The sequence below is a fragment of the Grus americana genome, chromosome 2 (genome assembly GCF_028858705.1).
Source record: "Grus americana isolate bGruAme1 chromosome 2, bGruAme1.mat, whole genome shotgun sequence".
NCBI classification, from domain to species: Eukaryota; Metazoa; Chordata; class Aves; order Gruiformes; family Gruidae; genus Grus; species Grus americana.
In genome coordinates, this window is record NC_072853.1 from 109,005,914 (window position 1) to 109,021,704 (window position 15,791).

At 39.4% G+C, this 15,791-nt stretch overlaps 1 protein-coding gene across 2 annotated transcripts in view; it reads right to left on the reverse strand.

Annotated features, from left to right (window-relative positions):
- The window catches only part of CNTNAP2 (contactin associated protein 2), a 1,227,525-nt gene that overhangs the window by 681,791 nt on the left and 529,943 nt on the right, over positions 1-15,791 (reverse strand). For both annotated transcript variants that reach the window (XM_054815498.1, XM_054815497.1), the window contains exon 4: positions 10,832-10,979. In XM_054815498.1, the coding sequence (XP_054671473.1) occupies positions 10,832-10,979 (148 nt within the window). The remainder of the gene's footprint in view (positions 1-10,831; positions 10,980-15,791) is intronic.

A 15,791-nucleotide genomic window follows, 5' to 3' on the forward strand; every position in this document is an offset into this window, starting at 1 on the left:
AGCCACAGAGCCACAGAAAGCAGCAGCAGGAATACAGGCCAAGCAGTCCCGGGTCCTCTCCCAAGAGGGAGAACTTCAACTAGGAGCAGCGGTACCCACCACACACAAACAAACAAGAAGAAGAAGAAGAGGTGGTGGGTGGAACCGTGGGATTATTTTCCAAAGTATGACACCGGCCGATGATAAGCATCCTTTTGGCCTTCCAAAACTTGCTCCGCCACGGTGCTTCTGGGCCAGCGATGCGGGAAAAGGGCTCTCGTGCCTGCCCTGCGCGTGTATTGCTGCAGCAAGGCTGGAGCCCTTCCGAGCACCGGCTGTTTTGCCCAAGCAAGAAACCCTGGGGAAACGGAGCCCTGACAAGGGGCTGTGCTCAGTGCCACAGAGGACAAGAAGACACCCCCGCGGGCCTCCCTTGGGGCCCGCCCTGGGAGTCTAGAAAGCTTCCTCCCCCCGGACGCGGGGCACGAGGGCCACCTTCGTGGAGCGTGAGCAGCAGGCACCTGGCCAAAGGGGCCCAAAGCAGGCCTGGCAAGGGGCCGGTGCTCAGTGCTGCAGAGGCAGGCAAAAAACCCCCGGCGACGCTTGCTAGCCCACCGGGGGCAAAAAAAGCCTGCTTCCCCCCAGCTGCAGGGCACGACAGGCCATCTTCGTGGGGCAGACATGAGCAGCAGGCAGTGACCAAGCCAAAACGGAGCAGAGGAGCCCTGACAACAAGCGGTCCTGCTCAGTGCTGCAGAGGAAGGCAAAAAACCCCCGGGGACCAGTGCCAATCTGCCCCGGGGGAAAATTCCTTCCTGACCCCGGCGGTGCTGGCGATCGGCTATTCCCTGAGCACCTGAGCAAGACCGGCCTCCTCCTCCTCCTCCCACAGGTAGGCTGGCCACGCCTCCCAGGAGGGAGATGCCCAAGCCCTAATTCTCAGCCCTCAGCCTGGAGCCATCTCAGGGGCAAAAGGCCCCTGGCCTGATCTCCTCTGGCGACAAGAAGCCCTCCCACGCCTGCCCTGGGACCCCTTTCAACATCTCTGCATTCCATTTCTTTACTTGCTGCTGCCCCTGGCTCCGCAGGGGATGAGGACGGCCAGCTCTGCAGGGCTCCTCAGGAACCTCCATCAGCCTCGTCCTGCCCCCGCAGGGGGGTCCTCGCCCAGCCCCCTCCAACAAATTCCACCAGCTCCTTAAGGACCTCCTCTCGGAGGTCTCTGGGCTGTCCCCGGGCCAGCTCTGGCAGTGGCACACGGGAGGCTGCTCCCTTTTATCCTGCCCCGGGGCATTGTGACTGCTGCGTTGCCGTGGTGGCGGCACTGTGACATGGGGGTGACGGGGACCCCGTGCGCAGCCCCGCCCGCCGTCCCTCCGCCCAGCATCCTTCGGAGGAAGGAAGGAAGGAAGGAAGGAAGGAAGGAAGGAAGGAAGGAAGGAAGGAAGGAAGGAAGGCACGCAGGCAGGCCTTTGGGGTGCTGGCTCCAAGGCAGGTCCTCTACAGTAATCTGCACATTCACACAATGTCAAGAACAGCATTTATGCCATATCCATTCCTTTGGATGCGGGGATGCCCGAGTTCAAAGAGAGAGGTTTGCTTCCCTCTGCATGAACTCTGCAGAGACGTAGAGAGCAGGCAGGTTTTCCCCCCCAACCCTTACCATGCCCCAAGGGACAGTGGCTACTAGCCTGCTGATGGTGAGGTCGTCCTCTTGGAAAGAAGTCCTGAATGGTTTTGTGTCGTACAGCTGGACTTCATGGCTGTAGGTGCCTTCCAGCTGAACTATTCTATCCTATCCTAACATACTCAGTACTGATTACGCTGTGCGTCTGAATGTTTCCCATTTGCTGTAATAGTCAGGTGTATTTGGCTAACACGATCAGTGACAAACTAGAATGTTCACAAACTGTATCTTTCTGCTTTCACGCTAAACAGTCTGAAAAAACCCAACAAAGCAAGCAAACAAACAAACAGAACCCCCCACCCCCAAAACCCCCCCACCAAATCAATGTTAAGGCTAAGTGGATAGGCCTTAAAAAAGGGAGTAACGACATTTCTGACACATTGCCACTCCCAGAATATGAGAGGTGAAGGTTACCAACATGTTTAAGATACAGGTTTATACACTCTGATGGTGTTTTATTTCTAGTTTCTGAGTCCTAAAAGCAATTATATACATGGTAAATGGCTCCGTGGCAAAGCCCCCTTAAAGTCATTCTGCTCTCAAAGCCAAAATAAAATCCTTGTGTCCGTATTGGAAATACACCTCTGAAATGGGGCACAAAATTGCCACTGCTGACTTCACCTGCCTAGTAATTTGAAAATGAACGATTCCAAGCGTACCTCCGTGACAAAATGGAGATTAACTAGCGCCTAAACTTAGAATGTGTGTGACAAATCACATGTAAGACACCGCATCATGAGTATCACAAAAGAGCTGTCATTTTTACTTGACTCACTCTCATTTGAGCACAAAGTATTTAACAAGCTCTTCGGGGCTTGTATTTCACCCATGACTCACTGAAAACCTAGGCTAGTCATTTTGGACTAGTTCTCAAGTGTTGTAACAGGTTATAGTCAAATTACTTCCATGACAGCAGTGAATTGCTTCTCAGCATTGACTGACCTACTTCTACAGATAATAAATACAAACAGACATGTTCTCCACTTAGAAGAAACAGCAAAATTATGTAAGTTAAAAAGGCTACTTGTGGGGGAGGGTTGGTTTTTTATTATTTAAACTGGAAAACAATTCTCTAGATCTCCAAATTAGAATTAAAAATTATGTTTTAGGAACAAGTTTTTCCTAATGTTTAGGAAGTCACAAAAGGTATCTCTTTTTTTTTTATTTCCTTAAGATAAGTGTACAGTAAGTAAAACTATCACTCAAATTTTAGATGAGGAAAGCCAATTTCACATTTATTGTTCCCCATTCTCAATTAAATGACTTTTTTCTTTCAGGTATTTTGCCTCCTTACAAATGGGTTCCACTGAAAACTGACTTTACTGAACCTCATTTTAAAGTGCCGGCTGACCTCTAGGCAGACCCAGCCCTAGCAGATGCAGCACGAGTGTGAAAGTAGGGATGGCGCCCACAATAAGAAGTTCCCATGGAACATGACACAAAGGATGCACCGTAACAAATTATGTCAATAACAGGTTCTGGTCCCAGCATTCAGTCATTCTACATCTGTTCCAGCTGAAAATGCTAAATAAATTAACTAAATCACTGAAGTGTGATGAAACAGAAAAGCCACGGCTATGAGCCCTACACAAGTCCTGTAATCTAATTTTCTATTTCTAGAAAAGGTCTGGTCTGTGCAAAATAAAGGTACAGTTTTCCCAAGCTCCACCTATGAAGTCGGAATTCAGTTTAGAGGTGCCTGAATACGATGGACTTTGCATCTAACTCATCTTTCTCCATGTATTTTTATATGCCAAAAAAACCCTTAACCAACCAAGAAAGCCTCTAGCGATTTTAAATTGCTGTTCTGACTTCTAGGTGGAGCTAGACAGTGTTCTTCATTTGACTTCGGGAGTCACTGAAACATCAAATCAATCTCTTACTGTTACTAGTAACAGAATCTCTGCACACAGTTAGGATGTAGCCCTTATAAACTAATTTGCCAGCCCCTTCAAAAGATAGCTTCGAAAACAATACAAGCAGCTGAGTTATCCGTTTGGAGATTTCTCTAAAGAGCTACATGTAGATAAATATACTTTTATGTCTGACCTAAAAAGCTGGGGGGAAAAAAAAAAGAAAACTCTTCTCATCTGCAGGTTCTCTTCTTTTACTCCCCTTTTCCCTCCAGGTCTCTAACTTTGATGTATAAAAATACACACTGTAAGCTATTTGCAGGTCATGTCTATTGTACATGGAAGTTAGTAGACCTAGAACCTCGCACAAGCTTTTTCTGGCAAGTCCATCTCTCCAGCTATGGAGATCTTCAGTCTCTTTTTCAGTTGGAATTAAAGGAAGCATAATAGGAGACCTGTCTATAGGACCACAACTCTACTGTAATTATGTATACTTTGAGCTCTTTCAACTCATCTTCTACCTGGTTTTGAGCCAGAATGGTACACATTTCCAAAATTTTCTCCACAAGAAATATTACTTTGGGTTTTGGTTTTTTTTCTTCCTTCCCTTGACATAAAAGCAAAGATTCTTACACGTTTACATATACCCAGCAATAGAGAGTTCAGACAAACAAAAGTTACTGTTAACATTATTATTTAGCAGGGACACGTTTTTCTCCAATCCACAGGAAAAAAAAGTTATAAAAGAGCTTTTTCAAATGAACCAGCTATATACATCCTTCTAAAGGATATGCTGAAGGATTAAAAAATTGTTCAAGTGTAATTGAAAACTCCCTGGGAATACAATTGAACAAGCTGGTGGGGCATGTATTCATATAAAATACCTGTTTTCCTCTTACTGATTATACATTCATTGGCAGCTAACAAATGAACCTGAATACACATGGTTGTCGCAGTTCTCAAAGCTGTGGTGCTTGAGAATATCTTACCAGTAACCTCATTACAACTAGAAATGGAAAAACAATTGACTTTTCAGTTTACTGACAGTTTTAAAAAGTTTACAGAAAAAAAATTCGTATTGCATTAGATTAATGAAAAGGTAAAGAATAAAACATAAAGATAGGTTCTTAAGACTTTTTTTTACCACAAACTCATTTTATGTCAAATCTTTCTGAAATATTCCATTTAGAAAAAAAGAGTTAAAATTGAACAATAAAGTATTTGGAAATATTTTTTTTTTATTTCATCCTGAATCTTCTGATTTTAGAACTAAGTCTTTTAGCACTAAACAAATGCTAAATCTTTATACATATATATATACACACACACATATTTAAAATGCTTGAAAGAGATGCTTTAAATTTTAAGTAGTACCTACTACCAAAATAGACCCATATTTGTTACTGGTAACAACCAAAGGTAATAAATGGACTGAAGCCTGTTCTCAGTTACTTTCATGCCAAAATATACGAACATGTATGTAGGAGCAATCACAACCATCTCTTTCTGGAGAGGCGATGGAGGAAAACAATCTGTACTGCGAACGCTTATAAAGAAAGATGGCATTTTTTGGTCTTAAATTGCAAAACTCTACTGTTTAAAGACTACCATGACCGGAGAATACATGGGGGATAAAAGGTATCAATTTTCATGACCCTTAAAGAAAAAAAAAAAACCTATCCTGCATCTCAAAAAGCTAGAAAGTATGCTAACAAAGAAGCAAGCTTATAAATAGAGCACATATTCAAACAGATCTTTAAAAGTTTGCAAAGAAAAAGTTCGACAGTTCATTTCCCTCATGCTCCATAGTTTAGATGTGAGTATTCAGCCATGTACCTTTGATGTCAGAAAGAGAATATCCAAGCTATGTTGGTAGCTGCTGAGCTGTGAAGATGATGGCTAAAAATCAAACACATAGACCTAAATAGGTATAGAACTACCCAGTATAAAAATACTGAAATTTAAGAGAAAAGGGGAAAAAGGTTGGCTGTTTAACAGATCTCCTAACTGGCCCATCCACTGTCACAAGCAAAGCTTCCCAGTTCACAGGGACATCTGCTAAATGATGGTTTCAGTTCTGTGGTTTTTCCCCCACATTAAAATCCCTGTATATTTGAAGCACTGTTACTTACGGTGATTTAATAAAATTGCTAGAAATATGATAACATGATTTCACAAAATATACACTTTAAAATTATTCTTCCTTTCTGTCAGTTAATATTTTTATGCAGTTCCACCACTTAGATGGTCAGAAAAGTCTGACCAGACAACTTAGTGGCACATTTATTATTAGTAATAAAATATCATAAGAAGATGCAGGGAATCATTTATGCAGATTACTTGACTACATTAGTATCTTCACCATTTAGATGAATATTCACATAAGTACCAAAAGTGTAATAGCAGAAATATGTATGCCTATGTTTATATATGTATAGAGCTATATTTATTCAGCACAGGTTGTTCCAATAGCAATCATCACACTTCAAGGGTCTTTGGCTCATACTTTTTTTTTTTTTTTTTTAATGCTATGTTGGTGAAACAAAATGTCCAGGGTATACTACTGAATCTGGCCAAGTGAAACCTGATCAGATTCCACAAAAGGGAAGTAACAGCATCTTTCTCGTCTTCCTTAAATAGTCCCTCTGATGCTGGATGCAATAGACGATTCTGGACAGGATGGAGGTCTCTCACTAAGTATGTGTGGCAACCATGTGAGACAGCGAATGAGAGATGGATAGTTAGTTACTGCCAATAGCATGAAACCAAGCAAAGAAGATTTTAAATAAGTATCACAGAAAATTTCCTAAAAATGAATATAGCCGAATGTGGAATTCACCGCCAAAGGAAACAATGACTTAAGTTAAAGTCACTGCAGGCAGACAGGATTAACTACACCAATGACTACCCAACAGATCTGTTCAGCCTATAGTTTTAGCACTTCAATGCTTTCTAATCAGTTCTTGCAAACATTCACTTGGCTCATCCCTTAACAGCATCTCCAAATCTTATTTTTGTTCTTGTAACATGTTTACATGACACAAGGTTTTGTTCACTTTACTCTCTGGAGAGTAAATGTTTTCCATGCAAACATCATTATTTCATAAAACTCTAAGGACTGTGGTTAATATTTTTCCTTCTTTTCCCTCCCTCCCTAAAAAAAATCAGTCACCCATCAGGAAACTGAAACACTAACATGTGACATAGCACCATACAAGTAGTATAGCTAATAGCTCAGATGAACAGATCGGCAAACACAGCTCAAGTGACATTTGTTCAGTTCCACAGCTAAGTATTAGCAAACAGAGCTAGTCAATGCGTGGAAACAGCTTAGTTTGTGGCCATTCATGGAGCTTTATCATTGTTCCTGCTACCTATTTGCCTTGTGTACACTGAGTATTTGCAGGACTTTCTGCCATCTCCAAGAGGCTTTTTCTCAAGTATATTCTACAGTTCAGAAGTGGATCATTTGTAATTTGAAAATTCTTACCATCAGATGTATAACTGCATCAAAAAGATTCAGATGTACAGTTTAGACGCAGAACATCAACACAGCCATATAAAAACAAGCAAACCTCTGTGAACAAAGGTATCAGTGAGTGCTTTCAACTCATAGGATTTCAGCACCCAGAAGGCCTCATATAGTTATCTTGAAAAGCATAGTCAAAGACTATGCAATACTATCACTATTACCATTTTTGTAGGCATTCATCTGCCACAGGATGGAGATTAAGGGAACTATTCATATGGCAATGATCCTGCAGGCGCTTATTGCGATCTCACGGATCAGTAGTAAAATGTACTATATTGTAGATGTCACAGCCTCCAGATGCCATGTCTTTGCTGCCCGTCTCAAAAATTCATAAACGTGGACATGATGGAAGATATATGTCACGTGTCTTTGCTCTCTGTCTCCAAAAGAGCACGAATAAAAATCTGCCATCAGTTTTGACTTAACTGATTTGGTGGATATTTTCCCTTTGCTTATATTGCTTTCTTCTCTATGACTTGCTTTTTGATAAATGATGTCACTGCAAGTGTAAAGACCCTTTTCCCCTTTACAGTCTATGAAATAGATAATTTTAAAATAAAAGCTAACACTCCCATTACTAAAAAAAAAGTTTATATTACATAATAGTCTATTTGTTGTTGTTCTCCAAGTTTGTTTTTCTCATGCAACTCCTCTATTAAGATAGTCATTAAGCAAATTATTTACCTAATTTTAATACTTTTTTTAATAAGACATAGTCAGTTTTGCCTTATGGAAAATGAACATTTTTTCTAAATTCAATGTCACCATTTATTCGTCAATAAAAATACAAGTTCATTCTGAATCTTGTTGTAGGGTGAGGCCCTAATTCTTTTTCAGTGATTTCCATGAGCTCTTCTGTTAGAAGACAAGCCCACAGATCTCATCTACACAAAATACAAAGATGCAGTTTCAATGACCAAATTGAAAGAAGAAGATTTGGTAATGCTGTGAACTTCTCCAGTGAACAGATGTGAGGCCTAATCGCCCTCTGGAAATCACACCTCTTGTTTAACTTTAATTTGTTGGGTAAGGAAGAACATATATTTCACCTCTGGTACAAAAATTTAAATGTATCTTTTATAGGTATATCCAAACAAAATAGGAACCAGAAAATATGGCAATTAATGACCTGACTTTTGAATAAGCAGTTCAATACGAGGAAGTATTTTTCTTAATACTCTGAGACTAATGACCAGGTTGCAGTAATTGCAAGGAAAGAGTTTTTGTAGTCACTAACTGCATGTCTTCCCAATTAAACCTTGCTTGCACTGGGAGAAAATACCCGATTTTTATATCTGGAAACATGCTCTCTAGAATACCTAAATAAAATAATATATTCAATATGAATCAATAAATTTAAAGAAAAACATGATTGGAATATACTGGACAGCCTTTTTATTTAGGTAATGTTTTCAGAATTTGGGGCAGATTTGATTAGAAGCCTATCTTTTAATCAGGCTTTGAAAATGACTGATTATCTAAATGGTCAATTCCTTCAATGACAGCAGGATTAATCCGCAAATCACACTGGTTAATGACAGTGCTTATATTTATATGCAAACATATGCACTCGTAATCGGTAAGGTTAAAAACTTTGCCACTGCCAAAGGATACGTCTGCATGGAACGATGCAGCATTATATACCTGTCTCCAAATGACACATTTGATGACAAGTTGGGAATTTGTACACACTACTCCCTTGTTCCAGTAGTCATACCAAAGGGCTGCCTTCCTCCCTCTTAACAGAGTGAGTTTTTAGTTTTTCTTCTCAACTGCTCTGCTGCTATCTACTGATAGCATTTTGGGGACAGCCCAATTCCTGTATGTAGAAACCCCACTGCATTTTAGGAGAGTTTTTGAAAGAGAAGTCCCTATACACATTAAAATGTAAAATATTATTATTAATGTTATACTAAAAAACCCGCAACAATTATTGAAATCACTTCTAAAACAAACAGAGCAGCAATACTCTCTCAGTAAAATTACAATGTTTGGCCACCTCAGTTCTTCTGTGAAGACACATTTTATCAGTATTTTCATAGTTCCAAACATTGTTTCCTTGGCAGATGCTTTTTATTCTCCTCCAAAAGTCTGTCAAGCAAGCAACTTTTCATCAAATAACTGAAATCATTTTGTCAACAAGCTGTGTTTTACTTTTTCTCACATTTACTTTAAGCCTCTAAAAACATCCTGTCATCTACCTACAGTATTTTGTCTATCCATGTCATCAAAAAAATACTACTTTTACCTGTAAATATTGCAGCAAAGATGATGGGGTTTATTGTTTGATTCTGCAGCATTTTTTCTGTTAAAGAGAGTCATATTTCACAGTAAACTAGATATTGGTTTCTTGTATCAAACACCTGAATTTGCATTTGATATACAAGCAAGGAGGTATACTTAAAGGTGAGTATTTATCATGCTGCAAAATCAACGACGCTGTAGTGTTTGGTGTACTTTAAACTGCATGTAAAACATCTTAGCATTATGATGGTAAACACTTGTTTATTAAGAGTCATGTACTCAGTAATCACAGTGATACCTAAAACTTCAGAAGCTCAGTTTCTCTTTGAGTAACAATCAACTTTAGAATAACCCACTGCTCCTCAGGTAACTGATATGCTGTTGCCTTTTTACAAATATATCTAACACCCATGCATGCTCTCAGCACAGCAGCACCAGCACCACAGTGAGTTTGATTCGATTTCTCAGCTAAGTTACTGCAGCTGCTGGGAAATTCTCTGTGGTTTCAAATACATTTTTTAAAATCAGGCTTTAATTCATTGCATAGAAATAGGAAAAATAATACCAAAACTCTATTATTTGTGGTTCTTAATGGTGCTAAATGAAAGTATACAGCCTTTTGACTATCTATCCCAATCAAAACAACTACTGAAATCACAAAGTGTTTTTCTATATTGCTAGTTAGGATGGCAAAGGGCTTACATATGCCTTAAGTCCCCCAGTGAAGTCAATGGTTGAGACTTCCAGATGCGTGCTCCTTACCTTATTCTAACATGTGGTTATTAAAAGACAAATCTCAAATAGCTCCTTCCAGCTAAAATATCAACAAAGGCAGGATACTGCATAAAAAATACATACTTAGAAATAGGACATCAGACAATTTTCTGCAGGTTTGTAAACTTTCTTTAAGCGCTGGACTGAATTCAATGAAGGGCATTTTGAAACTACCCTTGCTTTTCTTAAAACATAATCAGTTCTGCTGTTAACTTCAGAAGTATTTGCACCATTGGTCATCGGGATTTCAAAAGAAATTCTAAAGTCATATTCAAATACTAAATGAAAAAACCCTGAAAAGCATGTCACATATTTAGACAACCTGAGCTATTCTGATAGAATTTTTATTTATTTGCTCTAATTTTATCTCCAGCACCAGACCATGAATTATGTCCTGTTTCCGAGTTGTTCCCCTCAAGATCCAACATGACATTTGTCTGAATACTATCTTTTCCTCAACTGGCCTGTTCAAGCTTATCTAATAGTAAAAGTCTCTGCAAAAAACCCTATGAAGATCAAAAGGAGCAACTTCAAAGCTCTGTTGTGAATTCCAATGTTGCATCTTCCAGAGAAGAACAAACTAGCAACTCAGAGTTAAGGTTACAATAAATATTTCATGAAGCCCTGGGCAATATAATTAGCAATCCTGGAACATCTTGATCTATCTAAGCAAAAAGTACTTGAAATTTAGATTTAATCTGAGATCCAAAACCAGTATTTATTTAGGGGGGAGGAAAAAAAGATGTTCATGGGAAAACTTACAATAGGAGCAGCCGTAGACTTCAATTCTTAAACCAATTTGGCCCTCACCATTCCAGTCCAAAGGAACTATCCGTATATAGCGAGCAATAACTGGATGTTGTAAATCATGCCGGACCACACTATCAGAGTTTGTATTTCCAGGAAATGCCTAAAGGAAAGAAGAAGAAAAAGAAAATTATTGTATTACATCTCTCTCACATGCTATGAAGGTTCTGTTCTGAAAGAAAACATTAAGTAGTGAAGTCCTCTGAGTGTCTAGGTTACACTGAAGTTTAGCTTAAATGTTTCTTTGATAGTGACCAAATGAACAGTTGATTTAAAGTTTCACAAGAATACCAAAACAGTAGAATTGGGCCCTCTTCATCCACAATAGATATGTTGAAATCATGAAACATCTGCTGCTAGGTAAGAAAGTAATCAATTTTGCATCACTAATCTGTTACTCAGTTATCAGCATGTTAATAAAATTGTCCAACCATATGTGATTTTTCTGGGGAAGAAGATAGCCATCCTCTATCAGTAAGATTACACACACCAGTCATTTTCCTGTAAATATGATCACTGAAATACCTCACTTTCTACAATAGACAGGGACCCCGTCAATTTTTCAGATTTCTAAGAATTTAAAAATCTTCCTTTACTTTTGACATATTTCCCGTTGGAAATTGAGAGTCCAGTTTCTTTCCCAACCATAGCTGTCACCCACAGCACAGCCTATTTTTGGTTAATAAAACTTTAGAAGTCAGGAAAGGACACAAGAGCTCTCAAGGAAGTTTTGAAAATCAATGAATTAAATATTTAGCACTTGGTTTGTAGTTTTGTACCTATTGGTAAAATAGTTCATAGCATCAAGCTTAAAAGTAAACAATACCTATTAGCTAACATAATAAGACTTTTTTTTGGTCTTGTCATTTTATGGACAATCCATTCATTCACTGATGGCAGATGTTAAAGACTATCATTCAGTTATAGAGTAGTAATAAATGAACAGAGAAAAGATGACCCATTACTAGAGAGCCTATGAAAATAAGAAATTTTTGTGCATCCTCATAAAAAAAGATATTTTTGCTACAAAGAAAAAAAAATCATTAGTAGTATCTACACAGTTGCCATCTGAATAAGTCTGTATAAAATCCTATAATAAATACCCATAATGGAATGAAAATCAAAGAAAAAAACAACTGAGCTGTAAGAAATATTACTGCAAAATATAGCCATCACAAATTTGAAAGAGCCAAAATTTAAGTTGTCCTTTTGCATACAGAAATAGCAATACCTAATTACTTGCCCAGATACTACTGATGAATAATTATTTTGTACAGTGCACAGTAGATCTACATGGTGGTAAATGTAAGGAAGTTCCACAGGATCCCTTCCTTGGTGGACTCCAAAATTTATGACATATATTAATGGCTACATTCACCTTAATTTTTCTGTACTGCAGCTATTAATGTGCTAAATGATGATGATGGCACTCCTCACTTCATAGCTGAGCTTGTAAGATACACCGATTGATGTCTATGAAGCACTTAGATGTTTGAGTGGTGTTTTTAAGGAAATTAACAGTTCTGTCTTCTGAGCTGAATAGAAGACAATAAAAAACCAAAACAAAGCATAAAATGAATGAAGACAAAAAATCGTATTGTATGGCTGCTTATTCTCTTAGTCCTGTTTCAGGAACTTAGTCCTGTTCCACAGAACTTCGTGGAGGGAATAAAGAATTTGATCCTTTAAAAAAATGTAAGTGAGCGTGCAAGGTAATGCTCCATATTTCAAGAGGAATTTCTGTTTGGGCATGTCTTAATTTTGTGATGATTGGCATAAACTTATCAAAATTGTCTTAATATAGGTTTTGACTGGTCATTTTGTTTTGGGGTTGGTTTGTGTATTGAGTTTGTGTGGCAAGGTTTTGGTAGCGGGGGGACTAGCAGAGTGGCTTCTGCGAGAAGCTGCTAGAGCTAGCTGCTCTGTCTGATAGAGCCAATGCCAGCCGGCTCCAAGACGGACCCACCGCTGGCCAAGGCCAAGCCAATCAGTGACAGTAGTAGCACCTCTGTGATAACGTATTTAAGAAGGAAAAAAACAAGTTAGGGAGAGCTTTTGCAGCTGGAGAGAGGAGTGAGAAGATGTAAGAAACTCTTGCAGGCACCAAGGTCAGTGCAGAAGGAGGGGCAGGAGGTGCTCCAGGCACCGGAGCAGAGATCCCTCTGCAGCCCATGGTGAAGACCATGGTGAGGCAGGTTTTCCCCCTGCAGCCCATGGAGGAAGGATGAGGGGGTGTAGAGATTCCACCTACAGCCTGTGGAGGACCCCACGCTGGAGCAGGTGGAAGCACCTGAAGGAGGCTGTGGCCTGTGGGAAGCCCACGCTGGAGCAAGTTCCTGGCAGGACCTGTGGACCTGTGGAGAGAGGAGCCCACGCCAGAGCAGGTTTGCTGGCAGGACTTGTGACCCCGTGGGGGACCCACACTGGAGCAGTCTGCTCCTGAAGGTCTGCACCTCATGGAAGAGACCCACGCTGGAGCAGTTCGTGAAGAACTCTAGCCCGTGCGAAGGACTCATGTTGGAGAAGTTCATGAAGGACTGTCTCCTATGGGAGGGACTCCATGCTGGAGCAGGGGAAGAATGAGAGGAGTCCTCCCCATGAGGAGGAAGGAGCGGCAGAAACAACGTACGATCAACTGACCACAACCCCCATTCCCCGTCCCCCTGTGCTGCTGAGGGGGAAGTGGATAGAAACCAGGAGTAAAGTTGAGCCCGGGAAGATGGGAGGGGTGCAGGGAGGTGTTTTAAGATTTGATTTTATTTCTCATTGCTCCACTCTGTTTTGCTTGATAATAAATTAGATTAATTTCTCTCTAAGTTGAGTCTGTTTTCACCCATGAAAATAATTAGTGAGTGATCTCTCCCTGTCCTTATCTCGACCCACAAGCTTTTCGTTATATTTTCTCTCCCCTGTCTAGTGAATGAGGGGAGTGATAAAGTGGCCCTGGTGGGCACCTGGCCCCCAGCCAGCGTCAACCCACCACAGTTTGTTTAATTTACTATAAGTATTAGGGGCAAAGGAAGCTGAATATAGGAGGGCATGATATTGTCTATATAATTTGATTAAATGATTGATGAAAACAGATTCTCAAAATCAGAATGATTTTCTGTAGCTCTCCATACTTTGTGCCCTGACTTGTGTTTTACCAGTCCTTTATCAGAAAGACTTAAGGCTGAAACCAGGAGGTGTTTGATATTTTGAAGGTTTCTCTTTATATATGATCCAGTAACACTTGCTGAATGCATAAACAAAGTCAATAGAGAATAGGGCAGTCTGTCATTAGTTTCCCCGATTATTAAAATGCATTCCATTTAGTCTCCAGCAGAACAATATCTTTTAAATACAGCCTTCATTTAGATAAATGTGGTACAGTAATACACGCTCTGTGGATAATGCAAACATCAGGACAAAATCCATCATTGCAAGGCTGAAAAATCAATTTACAGGAGCTTGTGAATTATGTGCTATTGCTGCAAAATCTCCTTTTCTGACTGAGAATTGTATGTGGACTCAGAAAGGCAGGTTCTCATTAAAAATGAAGTTTATACAATTTTCAGAGCTACACGTTTGCTAAGGTAAACAAACAGTTTAATAAGATTTAAAAGTATAATTTAGACCCACATCTCTAATAGGAGATTTTTTTGAAACTCTGGCTAAAAAATAATCTCTGGCTAAAAAATAAACGGAAATGTACAATACGAACCCCCCCCTTACAAAACTAGTATTCAGAAAAAGATGGAAATACCTGTATAAATTAAACAAGTTTTTCAGATAATTAATCTCATGGACTCACTTAAGTGCTATTGCCAGATGTGTGCTTTTCATGGGTAACATGGTTTTCTTCTTTAACCCAAACTGGGAAAATGACCAAAATGTCTCCCTTGCCTGTAAAACAGGCAGCACTGTCTCACCAGTCCCACTCCAAAATCCTCTGTTCTACGTCATTTCTCTTCTAGTATTGGATACCGACTTCTGTGAGTTGATTTATGTCTCAGCTCACATTGCAATGAAAAGATCAGGAGTGTTGTGAGTAACAACCACTTTTCTCAAAGACAGTGCTCCACAGGACAGCAAAGTAATAACAATGAAGAAAGGTAAGAAAATAAATAAGCCCCCAAATCCTTTCTCAACACTGCTTTTGAACATATGTTGAAAGGCATTTTCAAAAGTACTCACTAAGACTTTTGCGATTGTCTTCCTTAAGAATAAAATTTGTTCAGCTCCAAATATTGTTCAAAAATTACCAGGGCAGGCTTACAGGACAGATAATATATTTTAATGGTCCAACTAATTAAGTTTTTTAAAAAGGCTTTTGGCGCAGGAGCATTCTTCACCAGAAGCAGCAGCAAAAAGAAGCTGTATAATCTTTGAAATTCACTCTGGTTTTATCAATGTGCTTCAGCCACTCTACTGTACACAGACACAGTAGAGACATTCAGTATCATCTTCTTTGCATAAAAAGAGAACCCCAGAGAAGTGAAGGTAAGTTTTTGTGAAATTTGGAAGAAAAGTTAAGGAAAGTTAAGATTCAGACTCAACTTTCTTTTTATACAGGAAAATTGTATTCTAACCAATAATTGTAATTATTAAAGCTAAATTATAAACTTATAGTAGTATTGTAGTGAAGTATAGTAGCAATGTATACAGCTTAATAATATTATTTATGTAAAATTGACAAAAATGGGTTTAGTTTCCTGTAAAAGGATAGTTTTGCAATACCATTCAGTACTCAACTTTATGGATACAGCAAGTACATTACAAAATCTCATTTTGAGAAAATGCTTTTATCACCTTTTACAATAAAGGATTAAAAAGAAATTCTCAGCATTAAAAAAATTATCTCTGAAGTAAGGAGGTTCAAGACTGAATGAAAAGAAACGTTATTAAGTGAACAAAAGTGGAAGTTTTCATACTT